This window comes from Ahaetulla prasina, chromosome 3 (assembly GCF_028640845.1).
Source record: "Ahaetulla prasina isolate Xishuangbanna chromosome 3, ASM2864084v1, whole genome shotgun sequence".
Classification (NCBI taxonomy): domain Eukaryota; kingdom Metazoa; phylum Chordata; class Lepidosauria; order Squamata; family Colubridae; genus Ahaetulla; species Ahaetulla prasina.
The window spans coordinates 87621547-87633629 of NC_080541.1; the positions used below are offsets into that span (position 1 = coordinate 87621547).

Sequence of the window (12083 nt, forward strand, 5' to 3'; positions counted from 1 at the left end):
GTATTCAATAGACTAAGTTTAAATTTGAACACTATATTTTGTTCTAATTTTGCCTGTGTTCTTGTAGTGTTGAAGGCACTGGAAATTGATATATGTCCAGAGAACAAATACTAAGCTGCATCAAAAACACTAGCTTCCACCAATAAGAATCATATGCTTTTTGAGCTATCTTTTTCTTTCCGTAACAATCTTCCTTTGTGGACCGTCTAGCTATTGTTAGCAGAAACTTCAAATGTACTACAGAGCTAAATAAAAAGGAGATCTGCCTAGACAAAATAGGTTTTGGAGGAGAAACTATGTCATCCCCCCCAAAACAAAGAAAAATGTAGATGTTTCAATTAATGCTCTTCTTTCCTTAAAATGGTGGGACATTGCCTATTGAACTTTGGACAATTGTGATATAGAGCAATGGCCTCCAACCTTTTGGGCATCAGGGACCGACTCTGTAGAGAGAGGTTTTTCCAAGGACCGGAGGGGGCGTAGTTTCGCATGCTGCCTGCATCCCACGGATGGGGCTTCATTTGTTTTCACGGCCTAGTTTCTGTTGTGCCTCGTCCTCCCTCCTCTCCTCAGCCGGGCCCCTCCCATCTCCTGCCGGGCCTGCCTTGTCCTCCCTCCTCTCCTCAGCCAGGCCCCTCCCATCTCCTGCCGGGCCTGCTATCAGATTCAGAGACTGATAATGAAGAGGAACGGCCTGGCATGCCTCCAGCCCCCAGCCCTGGCACCATGCCCGAACAGAATGTCAGAATGAACAAACAAACCTTACTCCTACAGCATGTGAGCACAAAGCCAGCCACGTGTTAGAATTGCCAGCAGCAGATCCGGAGGAAGGGAATTTACAGTGGACGGATCCCTGCTTCCAGAGAATTGAGAGGCGACGTCAGCAGAAGGAAGGGAGGGGCAGGCCTGGATAAGTGCTGAGTCATGGAGCCACACCCCATGGCCTATATAAAGGATCTGCTTTTTGGCATTCCTTGAGTCAAGCAAAGTCTCATCTGGTTTGCTGAAGTCACACCTTGGATTCCTGCCTGCCTGAGAAATCTGAAAGGAATTTGGCAAAGCTGCAGAGGCTTCGTGGCCACGCTTGATACAGACTTCCCAGACCCGGTCGTTGGAGGGGGAGGGGGACACGACAGTTTCTGTCATGCCACGGCCTGGTGCTGGTCCACAATTGGGGGGACACCTGATATAGAGGAGTTCTAGAACATGGGAAAAAAATAACTTAACCAGTGTCCTTACTGCTCCCATTAGCCCGGCCCTGAACTAAATAGAACAATATAGGAATTCCTCCACTTATGACCACAATTGAGCCCAAAATTTCTGTTAAGCGAGACATTTGTTAAGTGAGTTTTGCCCCATTTATGACATTTCTCACCACAGTTGCTAAGTGAATCACTGAAGTTGTTAGTAACCCGGTTGTTAGGTAAATCTGGCTTCCCCATTGACTTTCCTTGTCAGAAGATCGCGAAAAGTGATCACGTGACCCCGGGACATAGCAACCATCATAAATATGAACCAGTTGCCAAGCATCACATGACCATGGGGATGCTACAAAGGTTGGAACTGTGAAAAATGGTCATAAATCACTTTATCCAGTGCCGTTATAAGTTTGAACGGTCACTAAATAAACTAGCAAGTCGAAGACTACTGTAATCAGAGTTGGCCTCTAATACCTTTTATTAGGGAGGCTAATACTGGAAATTTCAGAAAAAAAGCATGCAGCTGGTCTTCAACTTGCAACCGTTCATTTAGTGACGGTTACCACGGCACTGAAAAAAATGGCTGATCACCATTGTTCACACTTACAACCGTCGCAGCATCTCCCCGGTCACATGATCAAGACTTTGGACGCTTGGCAACTGTTTCATATTTATGACCGTTGTAGTGTCCCAGGATCATGTGATCCCCTTTTGCAACCTTCTGACAAGCAAAGTCAATGGGGAAGCCAGATTCGCTTTAACAACCGTGTGGCTAATTTTAACAGCTGCAGTGATTCATTTAACAATCTTGGCAAGAAAGGTCATAAAGTGGTTCGCTTAGGAACAGAAATTTGAGGCTCAATTGTGGTTGTAAGTCTAGAACTACCTGTATAATGTGATCCCTTCAGAATTCATGTAGGGGTGTTTCCTGGGTTTAGAAAACTTGGAACTCCGTCGCCTTCGATAGGACCTGGTTTTAGCTCATAGACTCATCCGTTGTAATGTCCTTCCTACCAATGACTACTTCAGTTTCAACTGCAATAACATAAGAGCTACCAACAGATTTAAACTTAATGTCAACCGCTTCAATTTGGATTGCAGAAAACACGATTTCTGTAACAGAATTATTTGTGCTTGGAATGCATTACCTGACTCTGTGGTCTCTTCTCATAACCCCAAAAGCTTTATTCAAAATCTATCCACTGTTGACCTCACCCCATTCCTAAGAGGACTCTAAGGGGCGTGCATAAGAGCATAAACATGCCTACCATTCCTGTCCTATTGTTTCTTTCCCTAAATATATATATATATATGCTTATACTTCCTTGTTTCTCCTCATATATATGTTCATATATTATATAATCTTTTGTGTTATACTTGTGTATATCGTTATGACAAAATTAAATAAATAAAATAAATAAAATAAAATAATGTCAAACTTCACTTCAGGTAGAAAGCTGCTATCTTGACAAGAAGCCTAGGCTAGAATTGGATTCTACGCATTCAATACCCCCCAATAAAGATTATTGGGTTTCATTGTGCCCAGTTCCATTTATGAATCTTAAAGTGGACAGTTTGGAAAGTACTATAATCCATTTTTTTAATCTTTAGTTTTATGAATAATTATTACCTCAGCAGTGTTTAAATAAATACCATAGATGCATCAGCTCTTCTTTGCATACTGCTTAAGTTTTTAAATTAAATGCCTTGTCTGAAATCCAGATGCACACTAGATGGTAGTAAAAAGAGGAAGAAAATTCTTGCGTTCTGCTGCCACCTAGCTGTCATTTGGACTTTTGCAGCCCAGATATGATCACATTTCAACCTCCTGGTATTGATCTGGAGATCTTTGTTGCACTTTCCATAACAACATCAATTTCATCATCAGGATTTCATCCTGATTTTGGTGGGGAACAAAATAAGACAAGAATAAATGGATTTATTAAGTTGTGAGTAAGCTAACGCTCTCTAGAAAAAGCTTCCCTTTTAAAGAAAAAAAGAAGTTTAATAGTAGAATAAACATCACAGGTAGAGATAAGATAAGATGGTAAGGTAAGATAAGATAAGATAAGATAACCTTTATTGTCATTTTTTTTCTGTGGGCACTCTGACACACATAAAAAATGAAATTGTTGTCTTCTCTCAAAAGTGTACACATATATAACACACATATAAGTATGCTATATACATAGATATGTATTGAATCTGGAATTATGGTCGTAAGTCATGCTGGACTATAACCTCTTGATTTTGACCATACCTGATTTTACAGCTGTTTTTGCAGTGGTCCTTAACTGAATCATCCCAGTCATTAGGTGAATGTTGTTAATGGTTGTTAAGCACCTTTTACCAGTAAGAACCATCATAAAGCACGATCACATGACTGCAAAAGTCACATGACAGCAGAAGGTGATAAATATGGGCCAGTTGCCAAATGCCCAAGTGCGATCACGTGACAGTGGGGCAAGGGGCAGCCATTGAAACTTCAAAACCAGGTTGTAAGTAGTTCTTGAAGACATTCATCATAACTGTGATTGCTAAATGACGGGTTGTAAGTCAAAGACTACAGTACTTAAAAAAATCTGTGATCTTTGGATATTTGCCCACTCTTTTTAAATACTCCTCTTGCCTATTCCTCTTTCCTATTTCTAAAGTATTCCTAAAGTCTCTATTCCTAAAAATACCACTTTAACCCTTTTTTCTTTTAAAACAGATGAACGACGGGCCTCTTTGCAAATGTAGCGCCAAAGCCAGGAGAACAGGGATAAGACATGGAATCTATCCTGGAGAAGAGGTAACTGGGTTTTAGTTCCTCAATAAGGAGAATTGCTTAAGGACATGGCTGACTACAGGAAAATCTGCCAGACTGGACTAAATCGAGGCTTGGTTTTCTATTAGCATAGATCTGGAGCTCTGGAGCATTTCCGACCATTGGCCAAATTTATTGAGAGTCAGACGACATTCAAGTCTTAATAAATTATTATTTTCAGGGGTGGCTGGAATCTTTCAGCTATATTTGGAAGGCTGTAGCTAGAAGGAGAACAACTGGCAGTTTGAAGCAGTGGTGAAATCCAAATATTTTTACTACCGGTTCTGTGGGCTTGGTGGGCGTGGCAGGGGAAAGATACTGCAAAATCTCCATTCCCATCCCACTCTGGGGCCATCAAGAAGTGGTATTTGCTGGTTCTCCGAACTACTTAATTTCCATTACCGGTTTTCCGAACTACTCAAAATTTCCACTACCCGTTTCCAAGATCCTGTCAAAACCTGCTGGATTTCATGCCTGGTTTGAAGGCAACCTGTATGAAGAAAACTTAGCAAGTAGGCAATGATAGGCTGGTTCGGTCTTGATTAGCTTGCAGCTTTCCAGATGTGGAACACTGCAATGCTGTTAATGTCTTACATGCGTAGCCTCCTGCTTCAGGTGGGAAGAGCTGAGTCAGTGCATTAATCTATTATTAACTCCTCTAATTATTAACATTCCTCCTTCTATTATTTTCTTTTCTGGTTTATTCTACTTGTATAGTTTTTTAAAAAAAATAATTATATAATGGTTTGAGGTAATTACTGTTTTAGATTTATTGTTTTATTGGATTGTTGTATGCCGTCCAGAGTCACTTTCCTGAAATGGGCGTCGGTATAAATGTTATTAGTAAATAAATACATAAATAATTATACTTAGATATTTTTAACATTGGGAAGCATCAAAATAGGCAACTCTCTGGCGGCCTCTCAGTGCTCCTGAAGCAAAGTCCATTCCTTTCCTTTCCCTGGCAGAAACACAGCCTTAGTTTTATTTCTTCTGCTTCAGTTCAGCTATTCTCACTGGGGGCTCTATGGAACACTTTCCCAATCTGGATACCCTCCAGATGTATAGACATCACAACCCTCAGCAATGGCTGGGAATTCAGGCAGTCCAGATGTTTAAATGGTTCTAAATTCAGGATGGCTGGTTTAGAACAAGCAGGATTTTTCTGGTCTCTTGTGGAGATTAAGTTTCCTTCATCATTTCTTTTCTCTCTTCTTCTTAGGATCCAAGCTAATATAGGTTTTCTTCCCTTCTCCGAACTGTAGAATAAAATATAATATGATTCTTCATGGAATGACCAACCAAACTGCCCTAATGTTAGAACTCCCACCAAGTATGGATTGGAATATAAGACAAAAGCACCAGCCAGAAAAAGTAGAAATATTCTTCAGTGCACTCAATAAAGAATTGGGGGGCTCAAATATATTGAGCTGCCCAACAAATGTTGGGATTATTCAGAGTATCATCTCCCACTTGTCGTGGTTTAAACCCAACACGAGATTGGCCAACTTAAAATCTTCCCTTTAAATTTTTTTAAAAAATGACAACTTTGCATTCTGTAATGTCTATGTTTTCTTAACTGAAAATGAAATGAAATCTCTTCTCAAGCAAATGGCATCAGCTATTTATGGTAAAGGGACATAGTGGCTCAGGGGCTAGGACGTTGAGCTTGTTGATCGAAAGGTCGACAGCACAGCGGTTCGAATCCCTAGTGCTGCCGTGTAACGGGGTGAGCTCCCGTTACTTGTCCCAGCTTCTGCCAACCTAGCGGTTTCGAAAGCACGTAAAAATGCAAGTAGAAAAAATAGGGATCACCTTTGGTGGGAAGGTAACAGCGTTCCGTGCGCCTTTGGCGTTGAGTCATGCCGGCCACATGACCACAGAGACATCTTCGGACAGCGCTGGCTCTTCGGCTTTGAAACGGAGATGAGCACTGCCCCCCTGGAGTCGGCAACAACTAGCACATATGTGCGAGGGGAAGCTTTACCTTATTTATGGTACATACATGCATAATCTGGACTCTCTACAGGCAGTCCTCATTTAGCAACTGCAATGGATTCCACTAAAGTGGTCAGGATTTTTCTACTCTCTTGTGAGGATTGCATTTCCTTCATCGTGTCTTTTCTCTATTCTTCTCTCCTTAAAGCCTATTAAACCCTGCCGTCCTATGACCAACAATGCTGGACGATTGTTCCATTACCGCATTACAGTGTCGCCTCCTACCAACTTCTTAGTAAGTAATTTTGAAGCATGAAAGCAGCTTCTTGAGCCTCCCAGGACGACTTTTCCCAGCTTTTGGTTTTATTTCTTTAGACAGACAGACCCACCGTCATAGAGTATGATGACCACGAGTACATTTTTGAAGGATTTTCCATGTTTTCCCATGCTCCTCTCACAAACGTAAGTACACTTTCTTTTATATTCCGGTTGTATTGATGCTGTTACCTAATTGGGTGATGAAACGTCTGCAAGCGAATAAGCTCAGAGTGCAGTAAGGATCCCACAAATTCTGGCTGTTTTGTATAGTGCCATGATGGTGAGCCACAGGTGGCACAAGGAGCCATATCTGTGGGCATGTGAGCGTTTCCCTAGATCAGCTCCAACACTCATTTCAGGCCCTCCAGACCCACTGGAAGTCAGGAAACGAGCTGTTTCTGGCCTCCGAGGGGCCTCTGGGGGTGTGTGGAAGGCCATGTTCACCCTCCCCAGGCTCCTAGAAAGCCTCTGGAGCCCGCGGAGGGTGGAAAACAGGCCTACCGGGCCCACCATACCATCACGTGCCAAAAACGGGGGGGTTGCAAGCGCATGCGTGGAGGTGGGCAGGGCACATTGAATTATGGGTGTGGGCACGCGCACGTGTGACCAACCCGCGCTCCCCCCTGCTTTTGGCACGCGACGGCAAAAAGGTTAGCCATCACTGGTATGGTGTTTACTTTTCTATGTGAAAAGAAGTCTCGTTTTAATTCCTAGGGCTATGCCTGCTTCTGAAATACCTCGAAAGAATGCTCTGGACCTTGGGCATCAGATGCCTGAAAAAAACAATGTTTTAAACCTGCATTTCTTTGAATGATCAAGTTTTTAAAGTAATGGAATGTTTGTTTACAGGCTCGTGCAAAAAAAGTTGGGCTGCTTTAATGAATAGCAGAGTAAGGTCTGAAGTCCTCCTTCCAAATAATTTTCCAAGCCAGCACAGCCCAATTAATTTCCCACCATATTTTCGAGGGTTTTACTGGAACAATCCTCCAGAGGGAATTTTCTGTAGGATTGAAGAACCTGCTGCACAGCAGAATAAATAGTTTTGGAATAAAAAAGCCTTAATAATACGGCTTTGTATAGTGCAGCTATTTACTTCTGTTTTATTATTTCTGAAGTTACTGCCAAATTGAAATGTGTAAGGTGCCTAGAGGGAGAAAACCAATACTTCTCCAGAGTTAATCATAAGAGTGATTTCCTATCTCCCTTGGGTTCATTTGAGTTTCTCACTTTAGCCTGTATTCCATAGAGGTGTTTTGTTTACTACTTTGTTTTATGAAATGGTGCATTTCTAAACATGTAAACATTTTTTTGTTTTGTAGAAGCCTATATTTTATAGGCTTCTACAAAATAGACTCACTGGAGAAGAGCCTAATGCTGGGAACGATTGAGGGCAGAAGAAGGGGACGGCAGAGAATGAGGTGGCTGGATGGAGTCACTGAAGCAATCAGCGTGAGATTAAATGGACTCCAGGGGATGGTAGAGGGCAGGAAGGCCTGGAGGTACATTGTCCATGGGGTCGCGATGGGTTGCAACAACATATTTTAGAGAGGGAAAGTTGGGTTCTAGATTTCTCTAGGGCCTTATTATTGGGATTTTCTCTGAAGAAGGGTATCTTTTCCTAAAACATCAACTGTTCAATTGTAAGAAAGAGCCTTCATCCTATTTTTGCATCTTCTCAGTTCTCCTTTAACCTCATAAGGATTAACACAGGGGTGTCCAAACTTGGCAACTTTAAGACTTGTGGACTTTAACTCCCAGAATTCCTCAGCCAGCAAAGCAAAGTTGGCTGAGGAATTCTGGAAATTGAAGTGTTAAAGTTGCCAAGTTTGGACACCCCGGCTTAACACATACTACATAAACAGATTGATGGCAGAGGAACGTAATGCCAGACGGTTGCTGTAGATTGATAGTCTATCAGTAAACTATCTCCTCCTCCTGCATTATTACTGAAGTATCAATTAAACTACTACAGATAGTCCTCGACATAGGACCATAATTGAGCCCAAAATTTCTGTTGCTAAATGAAACGCTTGTTAAGTGAATTTTGCCCCATTTTACGGCCTTTCTTGCCACAGTTGTTAAGTGAATCACTGCAGTTATTAAGTTAGTAACACGGTTGTTAGGTGAATCTGGTTTCTCCATTGACTTTACTTGCAAAAGGGGGTCTGATGACCCGGCAACCATTATAACTATGAATCAGCTGCCAGGCATCTGAATTTTGATCACGTGACTATGGGGGATATGATCAACGGCCATAAGTGTGAAAAACGGTTCTGAGTCACACTTTTGTACCTTTGAATGGTTGCTAAGTGAACTGTTGTAAGTCGAGAACTACCTGTATTCATCCAAGGTATTTTGACAGACAGTATGAAACCGAGAATAATTTCTTGGCTAAAAACTGCACTTCTGTGGCCAAAAAATTCTGCAAGGGAGAACAATAAAGAGTTTAATAAGTGGTCTTTTTAGGGGAAGCCATTTTATTTAAAAAGGCATAACTTTTTTCCAGACTAAGCTGGAAAAGAAAGAAAGCACGTCTTCTGTTTCAGTTTGAAAATTGTAGCCTATGTGGAGACGGCAGCCAAGAATTGTTGACCTTTTATAATTAAACCATGAGAGCTCATTTTCTGCTATGTTTGAAGAGCGTGAACTGGGAATAGTAAGACCCTGGTCAAATCTTAGTTCAGCTAATAACGTGTAGCAGTGTGAGATGGGATATCTCTCATCATCACCCCTGCTAGGGGTTTTTACACGCTGTCAAAACTTGCCCTGTAAACTTGGCTGCAGGTTTGCTCAGACGAAAGAGAGCGAGGGTTGACTGTCAAAACTTGATCTGGTCTTTCTTCTTTGTTTTGCCTGTGCAAGTTGGTGCACCTCTATGAAATATAGATTAAAATGTAGTTATGGGATTTAAAGTGAGGGCTTCCATCTCCTCACCTCAATATAAGCATTAGTTCTGTTCACTGGCAGGGGGCATGGAGCTCTCTTTTATATTTTAGGAATCACAGGAGAATGAAATTGGGAAACTCGTATCTTGGAGTAGACTGTTGGAGAAGCCACGCAACTGTTTGAGTAATATTACGATCAGAATGCTGATGTGAGGTTTTTAAAGCAAAATAAATACTATGTGATTTAGGTGCTTTGGAGAATAGGTTGCCTCCCTCTTCTTTTTTTTTTTTGTTTACATTTATACCCTGCCCTTCTCCGAAGACTCAGGGCGGCTTACAATGTATAAGGCAATAGTCTCATTCTATTTGTATATTTTTTTACAAAGTCAACTTATTGCCCCCCCAACAATCTGGGTCCTCATTTTACCTACCTTATAAAGGGTGGAAGGCTGAATCAACCTTGGGCCGGGCTCGAACCTGCAGTAATTGCAGGCTCTGTGTTTTTAATAACAGGCTTCTCTATTGCCTGAGCTATCCCGGCCCGGCTTTGCTGGCTGAGGGACTCTGGGAGTTGAAGTCCACAAGTCTTAAAGGGACCAAGGTTGGAGACCCCTGTCCTGACAGAACTATTAATCAGTGGAACAACTTCCCTGCAGAAGTTGTGGGTGTTCCAGCGAAGTTTTTAAAGAAGAGATTGGGCAACCATTTACCTGAAATGTTACAGGGTTCCTTGCTTGAGTGAGAGGTTGGACTAGAAAACCTCCAAGGTTCCTTCCAAATCTGTTATTCTCTTCTTCTGTAATCAAATAATGTTAGTATTTCTTTACTAGCAAATGTCCACTGGTATTACTAACGATCTGTGCTCTGTAATTTTATTTACATCTCACATTCTAAAAGTATAAACTGTTTGATGGATTAGAATAGCATAAACTGTGGGAATAGCTTTCCTGTATTCTCATTGCAGTGTATATATTCTCACTGCAGGGAACATACATTACACAGTAACTTGTTACATTCAGTCACTTTGGTGCATCTGCTTTAAATGTCCAGTAGGTGGCAGCATTTGACCATGCCATTACTCTTCTGCTTTTGATGCCATTTGCCAGCTTGTCCTCACAAACTTTATTTTACATATGCAACATTTTGCACATGCAACATTTGATCAGAAGGCAGCAAAGGCTCTTAAGAATGTTGATTGCACTGCTCCTTAAAAGTGTTCCATGTTTCTTTGTCTCTTTCTAGATTCCTCTGTGTAAAGTAATCAGATTTAACATTGATTATACAATTCATTTCATTGAGGAGATGATGCCTGAAGTAAGTTATGAGCGTGATTATTCAAGACATCTGTTTGGTTTGCAGTGCACCAAGATATTTTAAATGTTTGATTCATGCATATTCTGAAGTGGAACATATTGTATGCCTGGGTAGGCACTTGTAATTAAAGATACATTGTTTTAGAATCACAATGTCTATGATTCTGAAATATAATTATAAAAATACAATAAAGCAAGACTTAAAAGAAGGTAAACATATGCCCCCCCCCTCCAAGAGCAGGCTGTAACCTCAGCTGAGTAAAATATTAAGTGCTGTTGAAACTTTTCCTCAGGTGGGGAAAAACAATCAGATTATTGTACCTCTGTTACACAAATATATATATATTTGTATATATATATTTTTGAGGGGGGAGGTAAAATTTTCAGCATACGTCTTTCAGTCTTTCAAATGATAAAATTAACTAGTTTTGTTGGGGGGAAAATGTTCTATGAAAAGAGAGGGGTATAATGACTTTAATATATCAGTTGGGGCATGAAATAAATATTTTCAGAGACAAAGTTCCTTTTTAGGAAACTAAATATTGATCCTCTGCTAAGATCATTTTCTATTTCTTCCTTTCCTTCTATTTCTTGCTTCTTCAACAGTCAATTTTTTTTCTCCAAAGTAGAAAATGAACGTTTAAATTATTTGTTCCACATTTCTTCATAAGATAAGCACTGGATGAGAAACGATCTGGGATATCTCTCGTTATACCAATACCAATAATTGAATTTTAAGGGAAAGATTTACCTTTCTGAATATTTCATTTGTTCAGATAGTCCTCAACTTACGACCAGAATTGAGCCCAAAATTTATGTTGCTAAGTGAGAAATTTGTTAAGTGAGTTTTGCCCCATTCTGCGATTTTTCTTGCCACATTTGCTAAGGGAATCACTGCAGTTGTTAAATTAGTAATATGATTGTTAAGTGAATCTGGTTCCCCCATTGACTTTGCTTGCCAGAAAGGTTGCAAAAAGATGATCATGTGACCTCGGGACACTGCAACCGTCATAAATGCGAGTCAGTTGTCAAGCATCCAAATGTAAGCCATGTGACCATGGGGATACTGAAACGGTCATAAGTGTGAAAAATGTTCATAAGTCACTTTTTTCAGTGCTGTTGTAATTTTGAAAAGTCACTAAGCAAACTGTTGTAAATCGAGGACTACCTGTATATCAGAGGTGGGTTTCAGCAGGTTCTCACCAGTTCTGGAGAACCGGTAGCAGAAATTTTGAGTAGTTCGGAGAACCCGTAAATACCACCTCTAACTGGCCCCGCCCCATCTATTCTCTGCCTCCCGAGTCCCAGCAGATCGGGAGGAAATGCGGATTTTGCAGTAACCTTCCCCTGGAGTGGGGAGGGAATGGAGATTTTACAGTATCCTTCCCCTGCCACACCCACCAAGCCATGCCACGCCCACCAAGCCACACCCACAGGCCCAGTAGTAAAAAAATTTGAAACCCACCACTGCTGTATATAGAGTTTATATCTGGAGTTAGCCTGGCTTTGGAATTGTAATATAAAACTATGTAGGATGCTTGAAAAGAACTCTAGGCTTCCATGTTTATAGTAAGCAAGTAAAAAATCTGGAAATTAAAAGAATGGGGCAAAACAACAATAA

The 12083-nt window shown here is 41.0% G+C and overlaps 1 protein-coding gene across 4 annotated transcripts in view; it reads left to right on the plus strand.

Annotated features, from left to right (window-relative positions):
- DROSHA (drosha ribonuclease III) overlaps positions 1 to 12083 on the plus strand; it is a 119729-nt gene that overhangs the window by 17956 nt on the left and 89690 nt on the right. For all 4 annotated transcript variants that reach the window (XM_058175250.1, XM_058175252.1, XM_058175253.1 and 1 more), the window contains 4 exons: positions 3913 to 3993; positions 6155 to 6241; positions 6322 to 6408; positions 10392 to 10463. In XM_058175250.1, coding sequence (XP_058031233.1) covers positions 3913 to 3993; positions 6155 to 6241; positions 6322 to 6408; positions 10392 to 10463 — 327 coding nt within the window. The remainder of the gene's footprint in view (positions 1 to 3912; positions 3994 to 6154; positions 6242 to 6321; positions 6409 to 10391; positions 10464 to 12083) is intronic.